This window comes from Ambystoma mexicanum, chromosome 2q, assembly GCF_040938575.1.
Source record: "Ambystoma mexicanum isolate Mex_15411 chromosome 2q, UKY_AmexF1_1, whole genome shotgun sequence".
NCBI lineage: Eukaryota > Metazoa > Chordata > Amphibia > Caudata > Ambystomatidae > Ambystoma > Ambystoma mexicanum.
The window spans coordinates 985,483,879-985,500,158 of NC_090924.1; the positions used below are offsets into that span (position 1 = coordinate 985,483,879).

The 16,280-nt window shown below is 42.9% G+C and overlaps 1 protein-coding gene across 1 annotated transcript in view; it reads right to left on the reverse strand.

The window, feature by feature from the left end:
• The window catches only part of EGFR (epidermal growth factor receptor), an 810,606-nt gene that overhangs the window by 54,868 nt on the left and 739,458 nt on the right, over nucleotides 1–16,280 (reverse strand). The window contains exon 17 of the mRNA XM_069648296.1: nucleotides 3,750–3,891. Coding sequence (XP_069504397.1) covers nucleotides 3,750–3,891 — 142 coding nt within the window. The remainder of the gene's footprint in view (nucleotides 1–3,749; nucleotides 3,892–16,280) is intronic.

The following is a 16,280-nucleotide window of genomic DNA, read 5'->3' on the forward strand; positions in this document are numbered from 1 at the left end:
GTAGTGCAACCTAACCATAACGTCCCCTTAACAAAGTTTTTTTGAGTGTATATATGTAAAGACTAAAATGCCAGGGGAAAAAACACACCTGTTTCAAACACCAGTGTCACAGGCAAAACGGTGGTGTAATGTTGCCATTGCTTTATAGTAGTGAGAGACCCAGAACACCAAAGGGATGAAGCGACGGAGAGCAGATTCTCCCACTTCCCTGCTGCCTGGACCGAGAGGAAAGGATCTGGGCCGTGAGTAGCCCTTTCTTCGTTTTATTTAATCTACTTGGGCAACTTACAGCCTGCCTCACTGCGCTCCACCACGGCTCCTAGGAACTAGATCCACCTCCCCCTGCCTGCCCTCGTGGTATCCGATTGCTGGTTCCCCAGGTCATGAGACCCTGAACACCAAAGGGATGTGGTGACCGAGAGCAGATTCTCCCACTTCCCTGCTGTCTGTACCCAGAGGAAAGGATCTGATTCGTGAGTAGCTCTTTTTACATTTTATTAAATCTACTAAGCCTTTTACAGCCTTACTGCATTCCACGGCTCCTCAGAGCCAGTTCCACCTCTCCCTCCCCCTGTCTGCCCTCACCACATCCGATTGGTGGTTCCCCAGGTCACGAGAGACGGGACACCCGGGCAGCTGACGAAGGGAACAAGCTAACTTACGTAGGGTGCCTACCTTTTCTATTTGCGTTGCGCCTGGGGCCCTACCCCTGCAGGATACCACCCTATCTACCTACAGCTACTTCAAGATAAGGGACACCTTCCTTGTATTTTGCCACACGTGCATAGAGCTTCCCAAAGTGTTCCAAATGGGCGCTTGTTACATTAAATCTTGTTACTTTTTGCATTTTGCCACTCTTGCATTGCCTGACTAAATTTCCCAGTTTGGATTGCTGCTTTAGTCTTGCCACTGTTAGAATGTTGGGTTTATGGCCATTTCATCTAAAACCATTGCATCTAATGCCATTCCATCGAAATGTTTCCATCTAAAAAATGTCCATCGAATACATTTCTTTGGGGGGGGGTTCCCCCACACAAACCCCTGTTTTTTACCCTTTAAAATACACCTGAACAAAAATTAACCCTTTACCCCCCAAAAACATGCATTACATGGATATTTGTTAGATGGAAACATTTCAATGGAATGGTTTTAGATGGAATGGTTTTAGATGAATTGACTAGATACTGAATGTTGCTGCACTTGCATTTTGCGGGACTAGGTTTCCCAGTTTAGATTGCTGCTTTAATCTCACCACTGTTTGTATTTTGGCACACTTGCATTTTGCGGGACTAGGTTTCCCAGATTAGAGTGCTGCTTTAATCTCGCCACTACCTATATTTTGCCACTCTTGCATTTGGCGGGACTAGGTTTCTCATTTTAGTTTGCTGCTTTATTCTCACCATTGTTTGTATTTTGCCACACTTGCAAATTGCCATACTAGGTTTCCCATTTTAGATTGCTGATTTAATCTCACCATTGTTTGTATTTTGCCACACTTTCATTTTGTGGGACTAGGTTTCCCAGTTTAGTTTGCTGCTTTAATCTCGCCACTGTTTGTATTTTTCCACAGTTGCATAAATCCACTGGTATACCGCCCAACGCAATTAGCGTTACCGCAACTTGGTCCTAGCGTCGGACGTGGGGTAAGTCCCCATTTTTTTGAGCCCATTGGACTCAATGGGGCATTTTTGATACAATTACTGCAACGGTAATTGGGCTGTGGTAATTGTGCTGAAAATAGTCAGAAAGTCGGCACATTCACCACCAGCCCAGTCATGGATGTGAAGGTTCTAGGTCAAAGTTTCGAATGCAAAGGATCGAATGACCAAAGGGTCGAATCAAAAGGACCAAAAACCAAAGGGTCGGTTTTTCTTTTAGGTCAAATTGACTCTCACCTTTGGCATTCAATCCTTTTGAATTCGGTACTTTAACTGGACACCGAGGTGAATGCTCTGCGTTTCCCTGAAACTCAGAATTGGGTAGAGTGGCAATGTGTTGGTAGTAGCATTACCACTCCATCCAACTCCTGATAAGGCCAAAGTGAATATAAGTTGCCACTTTGCGGCAATCAGGTACTTTAAAATGAACATTGCTCCAAAAGTGCTGCTTACAATTTTAGGGGTCTGATCCTATAAGCAGCTGGGTGTCAATTCTTGTGACTTGTATGAGGTCCCACCATTGACTGTAATGGCAGCAAAAATGTATAACAAATTGGTAGAAAGTAACTAAAACTTTCTTTAAATGCATAGATATCCTGATGAGAACCAGTCCTTGAGCCTCCGGACAGTGGAATCCTGCTGATGGTCCCTGTCAAACCCAGGTGTTTGTTTTAGCAGATTGTTTTTTTAATCCCAACTTTAGAATTAATGGTGGGAATAAACCACAAAATGTCCTTATAACAGTATCGTTGTTTTCCAAATGTGAGGGGATTCTAGGTGTGCGCCCACATGCGACTGTTCTGCCATTTTTCCATTGAGAAAGTTAACTTGAGCTGTTTCTGATTGAAATGCCTTCCTTCTGTACATGAATTTCAGAAACCACTGGACTGAAGTTTACCAAACAAAGGAAGGATCTTTCCTTCAGTGGGAGCCATATGCCCGAGATCTTTGGTGGCGAGATTCGGCCATTCGTGGGCTAATGAGCAACAACTGCTACAGAAATTGCATTAGAAAGACTAACTTTGGGAACAAAACTTTAAGTGTGCCTGCTTGTGCTCCAAATTCCAGAAATTTGGGCAGTCGGCAGAAAGTCTCAGCAGAATAGCTCAGGGCTAACGCGCTTGCCTTGGAAGCAAGATGACGCAGAGAAACACAGGTCTGATCCCCGGGTCCACACTTAGAAACCTCTAGCTATTAAGTGCGTTATAAATAACCAATTACAATGACAAAAAGTGTAAATAAGTGTCAAGTATCAGCATGATCCTTAATAAAGTGTCAAGGCTAAGACTCTGTACTATATTTATATCAATTGAACCCAGGCAGGTATGATATTCCCTCTCCACTGGGGAAATGCTGAGAACCTGAATTTCTCTTGTGACCCAGTGATGAAATAATCAAATATTGACACCCAATTTAAGCCTCTCTGTGCAGTATAATTTGAGTCGTATTTACTTAGAAAAGGTCACCCAACTGAATCCCCTGCACTGGATACTTGGAGTGGAATTGCTTTGTGATGCCCACTTCATGCCCAGCGTGCATATTGCAGTTTTTTTGTTTATATGGGCCTATCATGAGTGGGTGATCACATTATCCCAACTGATGAAGAGTGACAACGCTGCTGTCAAAGATAGGACTCCACTCCAACCGCGACTCACTCACTTGAGTCATTCTGTTTCATTTCTCCATCTGCCAGTTACACATAGCGATGAATCAGAGCCAACATTTTGCACTGGGGAAGTGTTCCAAAAATACTATTAAAAAAGTTTATATGGTAGAAAAATCATTGCCCACGAGTAAAGGTACTGATGTGGCAAAAATGTATTGAGCAACCAATTAGGAGGATTCACCAGGAAAGCGAGTGCTCTGAAATGGAAGACCAGTGCAGGAAGCATACAGATTAGCCAACGGAATGAGCACAATGGGCAGTGAGATAACTCTTAATGCAATGAGCAACTTCATATAGAAAATATATGTACTGTAGACAAATTGAAAGAAATATAAAATACAGTCTAAGCTCAAAGAAGTAGGATATGTTTTCTGAACATACAATATGGTAGAAATGATTACTGGAGAATTATAAGTAAGCCATACCGCCTGTTCATGGAGTAGCCGACGCAAAGTACGCTTCCTCTGTATACGGACTCTACGGACAAAGAATCCTACACACAAGCCAATAATGACGACAGCCAGAATACCACCGACCACTCCAGCAGCAACGGATGGGACCTTCGAACTGGAAGACAGAAATGAAAGGGCTTCAAGGACTGGTTAGCACTGCACACGGTTGCTCCATTGCATGACCTAGAACCGGAAATGGGAGCTGTCCTGAATCACAGGTTTAGAAATGATCTTCTACAGTAGTCTTATTTCATCAATTTGCAAAATCGATCGCACCTTTCAAAGAAAAACACACAAAGATGATAGCAGTCATGAGAAAAATTATGAATGTTTATTCAGGAAGTCTCCGGCGGGTTGCCTTCACAAGCCGGTCGTTACAAATTATCATGACGTTTCGTTTCCCCCGTCACAAAGCGTTCTGGAACTGGGGAAACGAAACGTTCTCATCTCACAACATAGCATTCTACATTATAACATGTCCCTTCCCAGAAACCTAAAGAAGGTGACAACTATAACTATGTACAGAAACTCTACAAAAGGAAGGAAAGAGAGGGGAAAAGAAAAACAAAGGAAGGAAAATGACAAAAGTAATGTTATAAAATCCAACACTGAGAAGATACAGGAAACAAACTCCCTAAAGAAAATTAGGATGGGTTCATATATTGTAAATGACATATTCAAAGATTGAAATTAACATACCCCCATTACCATAAATGTTTCATTAATATACAATGTAAGAGAAGACAAAGAAAAAGGATACACTCCAGTAGACAGCAACATGTTCAGAAATGTCTGGTATGTAAATCTCATGTTGATAGAGAATCTAATAATAGATGAAGTCTTCTCTGTGATTAAGTATAACTCTTCTAGGTCTTGAAAAGCAGTCAACATTTCTGCATGGAGTTCCATGACTCTTCCCATCGATTGGCTTCTTTACAATTTCTCTTTCTTCCATAGTTTTTCTGGATGCTTCAGAAATGGTGTTACCATTCTCCTCCCCATTTTTCCTTGCTAAAATGATGTCGTCACAAGACCACTTGTCTGCACCTTCCAAAACTACTGATTTCTTACAAGGCTTGATTATTTTCTGAGGAACACGGAACTTAGATTCCCCTTTCAAAATTCTCTTGGGCTCTCTTACTCTAACCCAGTCTCCAACTTCAATTTTGCTCTCTTTCACATGTTTATGTTGATCATAGTACTTTTTGTATTGTTCTTGTCTTTTCTTGACTCTCTCCATAATTTCATCCATGTCAATTTTTGCGCTCTTCTTCATGGTCATCCAAGCGGGTTTAAGCCTGTTGTTGGCAATCCTTCTCTCATCAAAGTGAACGGTTCCACACCTGTAACATAATGAGGAGTGACTTTGTAAGTGTTTATTGCCTCTTTCAGAGTATCTTTCCATGACAAATGATTTACCACAGCTAACTGGATTGCTCCTTTTATGAAGCCGTTCATCCTTTCTACAAGTCCATTACTCATCGGGTGGTACAAGGCTGTAGTGTTGTGCCTGATGGCTCGATCTCTTAGAAAAGACTGTACTTCATGCGACACAAACTGGGCACCGTTGTCTGAAATCAGCTCTTGTGGATCACCTTCTCTACTAAAGATCTCCTCTAAAAACTTGGTAACTTTGTTCGCAGAAACTGATTCTTCTATAATTCCACACTCCACCCACTTTGACGTGTAATCAACCAAAACTATAAAATATATCTTCATGGGTTCCAATACTTCATAAGGACCAGCAATGTCAATAGCCAGATTTGACCAAACAGTATCAGGCACAGTTACTGGTTGAAGTGGTGTGATTCTTGTTACTTTACTTTTATCACTCACCGCACAAGCAGAACACTCCTTAATTAGTGATTCTAAATCACCCCACATATTGGGCCACCAGTATGTCTCTCTAACTCTTCTTTTTGTCAAATTCCTACCAATGTGTCCTTCATGGGCAATATCCATAATCCTTTTCCTCAATGTTATGGGGGGAACAATTCGATCACCTCGATAAACACACAACTCATCACATGACAACTCATCCTTGATCCCTTCCCACGGTCTGATTCCATCCTGGACATTCTTCCAACCATCCACAACTGCTTTCCTCAATAGATCTCGTTCCGGGTCTGATTTGGTGGCTGCCACCCATTCATCTTTTCCAAAACTGGGATGTATTTGTGCAATAATAGAATCTAAATCTTGATCTTCTGTCACCCTCTCATCACTTAATTGTTCAATATTCTCATCAGAACATGGCAGACGGGAAAAACAGTCAGCAACCTTGTTTGTTCTACCTGGAGTGTACTTTATGACCACCTTGTACTGCATAATAATTAATGTCCATCTTCTAATGCGAGGAGATGTTAAATGAGAAAATTCTTAGGGTTCAATACATGAACTAGTGGTTTGTGGTCTGTTTTCAGTTCAATAGGAATTCCCCATATTAGTCCTTTGAAGTGTTCTAAAATCCACTTGACAGCTAGTGCCTCCTTCTCAATAGTTGAGTAGTTTCTCTCTGCTCCCTTTAGGGTTCTCGAGGCAAAAGCGATTGGAACAACCAAACCATCATGGATCTGCTCCAGAACACCTCCCAAGCCCACATTGCTTGCATCCACTGATACCAAAGTCTTGGCACCGCAATTGACCATCTTTAGGGTGGGTGCTTTATTAATTAGACTTTTGATTTTGTCCAATTCCTCTTTACACTCTGCCGACCATTCACATTTCGTGCCTTTGGTCATCAGATTTCTCAAATGACTGGTTCTATCCGCATAATGATCAACACATTTAGAATAATATTCCGTGAGACCCAATAAGCTCCTTAGGTGGTCTTTATTTGCAGGATCAGGAATTTTGAGAATGGTGTTTATCAGAGCCTCTTTCGGTCTTATACCATCCTCATTGATGCAGTGGCCTAAATATGTAACTTCTTTCTTCTTTATTTTGCATTTCTCTATCTTAAGAGTCAGACCTTTCTGTTGTATTACTTGCAATACACCTAACAGTTTGGCATCATGGTCTTTTTCAGTCATAGCAGATACTAAGATGTCATCTTGAAAATAATATACCCCTTTTAGGCCACAGAACAGATGTTGCATAAGTCTCTGAAATACGGTGGCTGCCGATGCCAACCCGAATGGCATCCTCCTGTACCGGAAGGCCCCTAGAGGTGTTATAAAAGGTGTAAGATGTCTAGACTCTTCTTCCAACACAACCTGATGATAGACAGATGACAGATCCAGTGTGGAGAAAAACTTTGCTGGTTCCATAGTAGTTAACATTTCCCCAATGTTGGGTAGTGGATGGCGATCAATCCATATATTGTTGTTGAGGTCTCTTAGGTATACACACATTCTAATCGTCCCTTCAGGTTTCCTTACAATGAAAATTGGCGAAAGCCATTCAGAGCTCTCAATTGGCACACTGATGTCTTGAGAACATAGCTTTTCTAACTCTTTCTGTAGGGCTTCTCTTGTACCAATAGGAATGTTCCTCACTCTGTGCACTACCGGCTTTGCACCCCTTCTCAGTATTATGCGATGCTTGAAACCCTTCAGGGCTCCTATATTGTCATTGAACACTTTGGGAAAGCTCTTCGCCAAGTTCTCAGCAGAGTCGCAACTGTTGCTCATTATGCTCATTATCGGTACATCCTCATCAGGGTGTATTCTGATTCTCAGCGATGCCTGCTCCCACCAACCAACTATTGAGAAGCCATCCTTCGCCACAAACAGTTTACAATAGGTCTTCCTTCCCTCAAAGTGCAATTGCACCCAGGTATATCCTACAATATCAATGGGTGTCTTCCCGTATCCTGTCGCCTTGATATTAGGTACTTGGAGATCACTCATGTTCATGTTCAACACATTTAGATATGTGTTCATATCTACCATGGTATACGGTCATCCCGTGTCAACCATCACTTGTAAAGTAACGCCATTTATTGCCATTATCACCCAGGGACCAAGAGAGCTTCCAGTTGCCTTAACAGTCAATATGCATACTTCATATTCAAAGCAGCTGGTAATCGCCACCAAGTCATTTGATCCAGCTGATTCTTCTAGTGCTCTCACACTCATCATGGCTCCTCTTCCAAATTGACCAGTACCCCTCATGTTGTTGTAGCGTGAATTAAACCTGCCTCTACTTCTGACATTGCGACATACTTTCCCAAAATGGCCCACTTGTCCACATCTGTAACATTTGCCGAATGAGCCGGACAATCTTTCTCATTATTTAAGTGTTTCGGCCAACCACATTTGAAACACCTGTTTTGTGGTTTTTGAAATATCTCCTTATTCTGTCTTAAGTTCGAGCCGAAATCTGATTTCACCATTTTTTTTACCATGGCAATCAATGCCTCCTCTTCTCTGCTATCATTTCCTTCATTCGCAACTTGTATGGATTTAATGTCAACACATTCAGTTTTATTGTGAAGTTCTTTCATGCACTTCTCTCCCAATTCGAATGTTCTTGCTATCTCGATAGCTTTTTCCAGGGACGGGTTTTTCGCTTGCCACAGACGTTGTTGAATTCGACTGTCGGCCACATGCAAAACCAACTGATCTCTCATATATTCATCCGCCACTCCTGTGAATTCACAAGTCGATATGAGGCCCCTGAGAGCCGCAATGTATTCGTCTACTGATTCATTCTTGCCTTGTTTCCTTGAAAGGAATCTGTATATCTCCAGCACAATGTTCGTTTTATTGCCAAAATGTTTATTCAATTTTATTAGAGCAATCTCATATTTCCTCGAACTGGTGGCCGAATTTCCAGCTCCAACCTCTGTGACACTGGGTTCCGGCAGAGTCCTAAAAATCCTCAAAGCCTCTGCCCCTATGCAATTGAGCATTGTGGCTTCTTTAACATCATCATTATACTTAGCTCCCCCAACCGCTCTCAAGTAAACCTGAAAGCTGTCCAACCATTGCTCCCAGGGGCATGCTGGATTGCCAGGTAGGGCCAGGAATTTCATTGGAGCTACAACACTCTGCATGGTTGGTGAATTACATTCAGAACCTTTTTCCACCTTACTCTTTTTTTTATTTCTTCTAAATTATGCGTGGAATCCTTTGTTCACTTTCTTTTTATTCCTCCAATTGCTATTTTTTCTTTTCACATGGACTTAGTAGTGTGACACTTGAAGCATGAGGGCAGAAATGTAACATGTATTTACTGTACGCCCCTTCATTTATTTGAATCGGTGCATTTAACAAACTCGATGACGTTCAAATACCAAACTTGTTCATAACATGGCCGCAAGCATAATGTTCATTTCTTTCTAAACACAGTCCGTATAAACTTAACATCCAGCGCTGCCTGTCGTCATGGTAACATCTGACATAAAATGGCGGCATGCAAAACACGTAGTAGGGTCCTTTTTTCTAATGTCTACGTTCGGCTCCACGCATATCAAGCGTACTATCATTCGCACGCTCCGCACCAAACCATCAGTTGCAGCCCATGCGCACGTTTGAAAAATGCACTCCAAAGTTCATGGTAACACAGAAATTATTATTGAACTGTTCCCAGCTATATTCCGTTTCTAACCTGAAGAGTCTGATGCCGTGGTCGCATGGGTTCGGGCTCCTTGCAAGCAACCGCCTTAATCCAATGCTGATTGCTGTGCGTGCGCATCAAGTCGGAGACTCCCTTTGAGTTGATCAGCACAAATCCTTGTCGCCATTTGTTAAGTTTCAAAGATGATAGCAGTCATGAGAAGAATTATTAATGTTTATTCAGGAAGTCTCCGGCGGGTTGCCTTCACCAACCGGTCGTTACAAAGTATCATGACGTTTTGTTTCCCCCGTGACAAAGCGTTCTGGAACTGGGGAAACAAAACGTTCTCACCTCACAACATAGCATTCTACATTATAACATTAGATTGACGCAAGTTTCAATTAAATACTCAAATAGGCAGGCAAACCCCACACCAGTGCAATAATTCTGAGCACACCATTGCTGGCTATTTTAGTAACTCAAGCTCAAATGAGAGTTCCTTTCTGTTATAGCCTTGAAGGTACGTATGCGAGTTCCCTTCGCTATACTCCCATCAGCAACAATAAGGATTCCAGAATGTACGTTTGTTTGATGATGACATCTGTTTGTTTTTTTATTAGCATTTGGTTAGAACAATACAATAATACATGGCAAAACGTGCTGCATGGTCTTTTCGGTGCATACAAAGACACGCAAGTACAGATATTTTCTCTGCCCTCCTCAATATTCGTCCTCCTACCCCCCCAAACATTCTCTTAAGCGCCCCATGTGCCTACTTCAATTCCCCTGCCTTCCAGGTCCCCCCTAATCCCTAAAATGCACAGGGCCATCTTAAGCACTTTTGGGGCCTGGGGCATAGACACTTCTGGTGCCCCCTCCACTGAACCAAAGGAATTAAGCAATCCCCCACCTTTTTGCCCCCCTCCTCGCTATCACAGCCCATAGCTTGATATGCTGCTTCACAGTGATCAAAATAAGCATGGGTACTCCTTTTCAGTCTCTTTACCTTTCTTGTTTTAAATAGAATGATAAACAAGTTACATTTCAAGGTCAACATTCGCAGTTCACAACGCAGGTTCTTATGTTCTAGCAAAGCTGCAGGACAATGTTCAACAATAGCAGCAACGAGGAAGGTATACTGGCCAAATTATAAATGCGAGACACAGATTTTTTAAAAAGGTTCACATAATCCAGAACAGACAGGAATCAGATTAGCAGCCTCATGGAATACAAAAGTGCTCAAGCATGGACACAGGAAACCCAACAGGAAGCAAGGAGAAAGCTAAACATACCATAGCATAGATAGTGGATGAAAAGTAGAAGCTGCCAAGAAAGTGTCCGTATCCTGGAGGGCTGAGATTAGAAGAGGAACATGGTTTTCAAGTAGAGTTGCAATTAGAGAGCAAAGAAACAAGTGGCTGTGGTGCACCATGTATCAATGCTCACTATTATTATAGATGAAGCTACACTATAGCCAGTGAAGCCATGAGTGAGGCTTTTCTGACGATCATACTCTAAGAACGAAATCACTCTGATGCCCAGGATCAACCATGGGTAAAGAAGTGCTCACTGTGCAATTTTTGTACTTCATCACTTTCATTTCCTGTCCTTAGCATTAACTAAAATAATCCCATTTTATAGAACTGACTTGGAAATTACACAAATCACATAACCCAACATGATAATTAAAAAAAATAAAATGTTATAAAAGCGTATTATGCTAAATGGGAATTATTCTAACTTCATTGTCTCCATCATCAATGGAAGTATATAAGTAGCACCATACTGATTGCTGCCATTTTAAAATATTCGTTCTTGTTTCTCTTTTATATTTTAAAGATTTAAAAAACATAAAATACAGGCTTGTGAAATGGTCATTCCTAAATGTGCATACAAATCTTTCAATTGTACAAAAAAGCAAAACATTTTTGGGTCAAATAAACATCCCTTAAATATGCTTGCCAGAGGCCGGCAGTACCTGGACCTCTCTCTTCTGTCTAGAACCCCTTCAACTCAAATTGCCTACATAAACAGAAAGATCAGGTAATGGGCTAAACAATACCATCAGCATGTGAAATGGCAACCCTTTTCACAGAAGACGGCACAGTAATGTTAGTGCTATTAGATGAATGATTAGTCCAGGATCACTGTGTTGTCTGCTGGCAAAGCCATGACACAAGCATGAACGCTTTGGTTCCACATTCTTGAATTTGGATAACTAATCACCTCTCAGGACTAAAACTTTATACTCCCCCTTGGAGGTGGCTTCCTATGTTTTACAACTCCACATTTGAACAAACCAATTTCTAGACATTCTCTGTGCTGATGTTATGTTACTTTGTATAGCAAATGCTATCTGGTGCAGGTATAGTGCTGATCATATCAGCTGTTGTGCTACAAAACAAAGTACATATACAAGCAGCTGGAATTTGTAATCTTGCATATGAACACACATCTCTGCAAAGAGTGCTTAACACACTGAGCAATCTTCTGAACAATTGCTTCACTCACATTTATTAATATGCATTTCAACTTTAGCTGTTGTACATGATCAACATAATTCCCACAGAAAGTTGAGAATGCTGTACAACTTGTGCCATAGTAAATTAACAAACCATGCATTCCATAGTGAGCACAGACAGTATTACAAGATTAATTGATCAGAGAATAATGTACTTGTCAACAACAGATAGGCAAAATGTTTAGAGCCTCAGCGAGAACACTATAAAATATCCTGTTGTGTGCTATTTAAGTTTGTTCAACAATGAGAACTGACTTCTTTAGATCAAGCAGCCTTGTGTGGGGCCCCTTCCAAGGTGGGGGCCCTGGGCAAGTGCCCCCTTTGCCCTCCCATAAAGACGTCTCTGAAAGTGCAACTCCCCACTCCATCCCGGATCTGCATGTTGTGACCTATGGAGACACCATCCACCGCACAGGCCTTTGAAAAGCTGTGCCCACAAAGATTACATTTAAATGCCGCAGATGCATGCAGATATATGGCCTGAGGAGAAACAATCGTGACAACGTCACAGGAATCATCTAGGAGTAAGTCAATGCATGACTGTAAATAGAATGGCCTGTGAGGTGGGCCACATTAAAATATAGATTTTTTTGTGGGGATTTTTTCAATACATGAGATAAAATAAAAAAAAACAGGGGCACATTCATAAAGAAAACTGTTTGCCCACGCTAAATACCGCAGCTGCAAATTGCTTTACCAGCAAATTGCACACTGCTGATTGTGGAAATAGGTGCCATTCTAAAAAAAACAAAGCAAATGACCCGGTTCAGGCGCCGGGAGATAACTGGTCACACGTCAGAAATGGACCAGATTCAAAGACAAATGTTGTAAAAAGTAAAATGGGGCTCTCTGCTGATTTCCCTGTGCCCCAAATCTGATGAATGCCAGGCTGTTATGCCCTTTTTCACTCGTCTGTAAATCAGACAACATTTGCACCAGGCGAAATTTGTGTTTTTTTCCAGTCAAAATCAATTCGTGACAAAAAAAAAAATGTTTGTGAATATGCTCCTCATTTTTCTACATGCATACATTGTAGGGATACACTTGTGTCATGTTTCTGCTAATGGATAACATGTATTTACATTCCTGCAAAACAGAAACGTCTTAGACTGCTGTCTTTTACCAGAAGATCCGGAGCCAGTTATGGATTAAGAGAGGAGAGCATATTGTTGCAATTATTATAATATCTTGCCGTGCATTGTATCCATTACAAGTTTTAATCAAAAGATTATTTTCACACAAAAAAGAGGAAAGCAAGATCACGGTGTAGACATTTGCGCATGTCCAATGTGTTATCCTATTGAAGTGATTAATAATTGGTTCACTTAAAAATAAGATTCAAAGCGTTGAACTGCATATTAGACTCAGGCCCCTGGAGTGGGTTTTCAATGTACTGAGACATTTTGCTGGGTACTGTGGTGCAGTCAGGTCTCTGACTCCATCCCAAGGCCATGATGGGAGTGTTTAGCGCATGAGAGATTCCCTGACTCCATCCCAAGGCCACGATTGGAGTGTTTAGCGCATGAGAGATTCCCTGACTCCATCCCAAGGCCACGATTGGAGTGTTTAGCGCATGAGAGATTCCCCGACTCCATCCCAAGGCCACGATGGGAGTGTTTAGCGCATGAGAGATTCCCCGACTCCATCCCAAGGCCACGATGGGAGTGTTTAGCGCATGAGAGATTCCCTGACTCCATCCCAACGCCACGATGGGAGTGTTTAGCGCATGAGAGATTCCCCGACTCCATCCCAAGGCCACGATGGGAGTGTTTAGCGCATGAGAGATTCCCCGACTCCATCCCAAGGCCACGATGGGAGTGTTTAGGGCATGAGAGATTCCCCGACTCCATCCCAAGGCCACGATGGGAGTGTTTAGGGCTTGAGAGATTCCCCGACTCCATCCCAAGGCCACGATGGGAGTGTTTAGCGCATGAGAGATTCCCCGACTCCATCCCAAGGCCACGATGGGAGTGTTTAGGGCTTGAGAGATTCCCTGACTCCATCCCAAGGCCACGATGGGAGTGTTTAGGGCATGAGAGATTCCCTGACTGCATCCCAAGGCCACGATGGGAGTGTTTAGGGAATGAGAGATTCCCTGACTCCATTCCAAGGCCACGATGGGAGTGTTTAGCGCATGAGAGATTCCCTGACTCCATCCCAAGGCCACGATGGGAGTGTTTAGGGCTTGAGAGATCCCTGACTCCATCCCAAGGCCACGATGGGAGTGTTTAGCGCATGAGAGCTGGCCGATGACTGTGATATTGCCAACGCCGTGAGCTACCTGTAAGCAGTACAGGGTGGGAGCTGCACAGCCTCCTTCCAGGTTCAACGCTACGCCCTGACCTAAGTGACCTGTTCTCGGAGCGAGGAGACTAGGGATATACGCCCTTGCTCTCTGGGAGAAGATGTGTACTGTAGTAAAACTCGGAGCTTGGCCAATTCCTACGCAAGAGGAGTCCCAGAAGTTCAGTGGGTGCCGAGTGAGCCAAGAGTTCTAAGGGAATGACAGCAGACTTGCCAAAAGTGAAATGAAGGGTGATGGCTGGTGAACCAATGGCGTGGGACTCTGATCGCCAGGGGGATCCCTGTAGCACAAAGGAAGGCTGACGTACAGCATGCAGTGCAAATGGGAGAATGAAAGACGCACTTGAACAGCAATGCTCGTGAGCACTTAGAGGAAATCAAACCACCATCGAAGACTGCAGCGGCTGCAGCCTGCGCACCATTACAAAAAATAGGAGGAGGGACACTGTATATTTTAAGATGGATGCTAGGTCTCCTACACTGTGGAGAGCCACTGAACCCCATTGAGGCGAGGCACTGGATCCAGAGGCATTGCTACGGGGGGAGCTAAGGGGGCTATAGCCCCTGGTCTTTTGGTCGTAGCCCTAGATAGAATCCCTGGAGCTACAACCAAAAGGCTGGCTAGCCCCCAGCCCCGACAGTTCCGACATTAGCGTAGCCCCGGGTCTTTTCCAGACCTAGCAACACCCCTGACTGGAGCTAATCTGCCTGCCTGCTGCCCTGCAGCAGTTGTTTCAGGATGGAATGGGTTGGTGATTGCTATAGTTTTAGCAATGTGGTACACCATCACATGTAAGACGACACTGGTGGCTCTCATTAAGAGTAATTTGATTACTGTTCCCACCACTCAGCCCATTATGAGTGGTGGCAAAGCAGTGATAATCCCCGTGTGTGGAGTCCACAGGACTCTCTGGAGATTTCATCAGATTGACTGCTTTATGCTGATATGATATGACATGGCATCTATAATGTGCCTGTACACAAGTGTTTCTAGGCGCGACAGTGGTAAACCCTCCACTTCATGTGTCAAATGAGAAATTATATCGTGCCTCCTATTGCAATTAATATATGTATATTGGCCTACGCCAAGCCGCTTATAAATCGCTTGCAAAGAAATCCGTGTTGCAAGGTCCTGACCTTTAAATCAATGTAAGCCGCCATTTTAGGTCAAACCGCCATTTTAGGTTTGCTTTATAAAGTCACCCTGTGAGTTAAAATGGTGGACAATGTTATTCCAAAATACAACATGGCCGTCTTGACCTCTCTATGTAGCTAATATGTAACTTGCCTCCAGGCCACTTGTTGGACTGAGACCTTGTCTTTCGTTGACCTGTGTGTAAAGGATTACTCGTGCAATGAAACTAATCCGCGAGCATACGTTAAGAACAATGTATCCAAATACTGAACGTAGAACACTTGTTTAACTACATTATATTAATGTTTGAGGAGACCTGCATGGAAAATCTCAGAATACACAGTTGCCGTATAGGCTTGTTGATATATGTATTAAAAGCAAACCAGTTATATGCGGATGTGCGAGACTTGGCATGAACCCTAGATCGGTGATGTATTAGTGGAATATTAACCCGAAGTGGGGCTGGACATCGTGCTTACAAAGAGTATAAAAAACCAATGCATTCTAATGTACAGCGTCTCTCACTGAACACACTGAACCATGCTGGAGTTCGTTGTGTTGCACTGAGGGCCCATAGCTATCTGATTTTTGCTCTGTTCTTAGTAACTGGATTCAGTATAAAATAAAGTACTTTGTGTGTTCCTTTGTAACCCATGTTCAGTGTATTTCCTTTTGGGGTACTCAGCCTCGATATTTTGATTTTGTTTTCACAGTTGGCGCCCGAATAGGGACCCTCAAGATTGATGGCGGATTATTGAAGGTTGACGCAGGCTATCGGACCGGGATCGGACGGTGTGACAAAAAGGGGCCCCACTGAATGAGACCCCACACCTCAGCAGCGCTGCACGACCCGATCCCTGGACGATTAGCTTGTGGTCCGAGACAGCATCTTGACGAGGGTCCACTTATCGAGGCGGGCAGATTTGCCGAAATCACCATACACGAGGTAAGATTAGTTAGGTAAGATTCTTTGAAATCCGATCGGACGTCCTTAGGTTTGTTCAGGTGAGTCGTGACCTGACTCTTAATTCAACCTTGATAA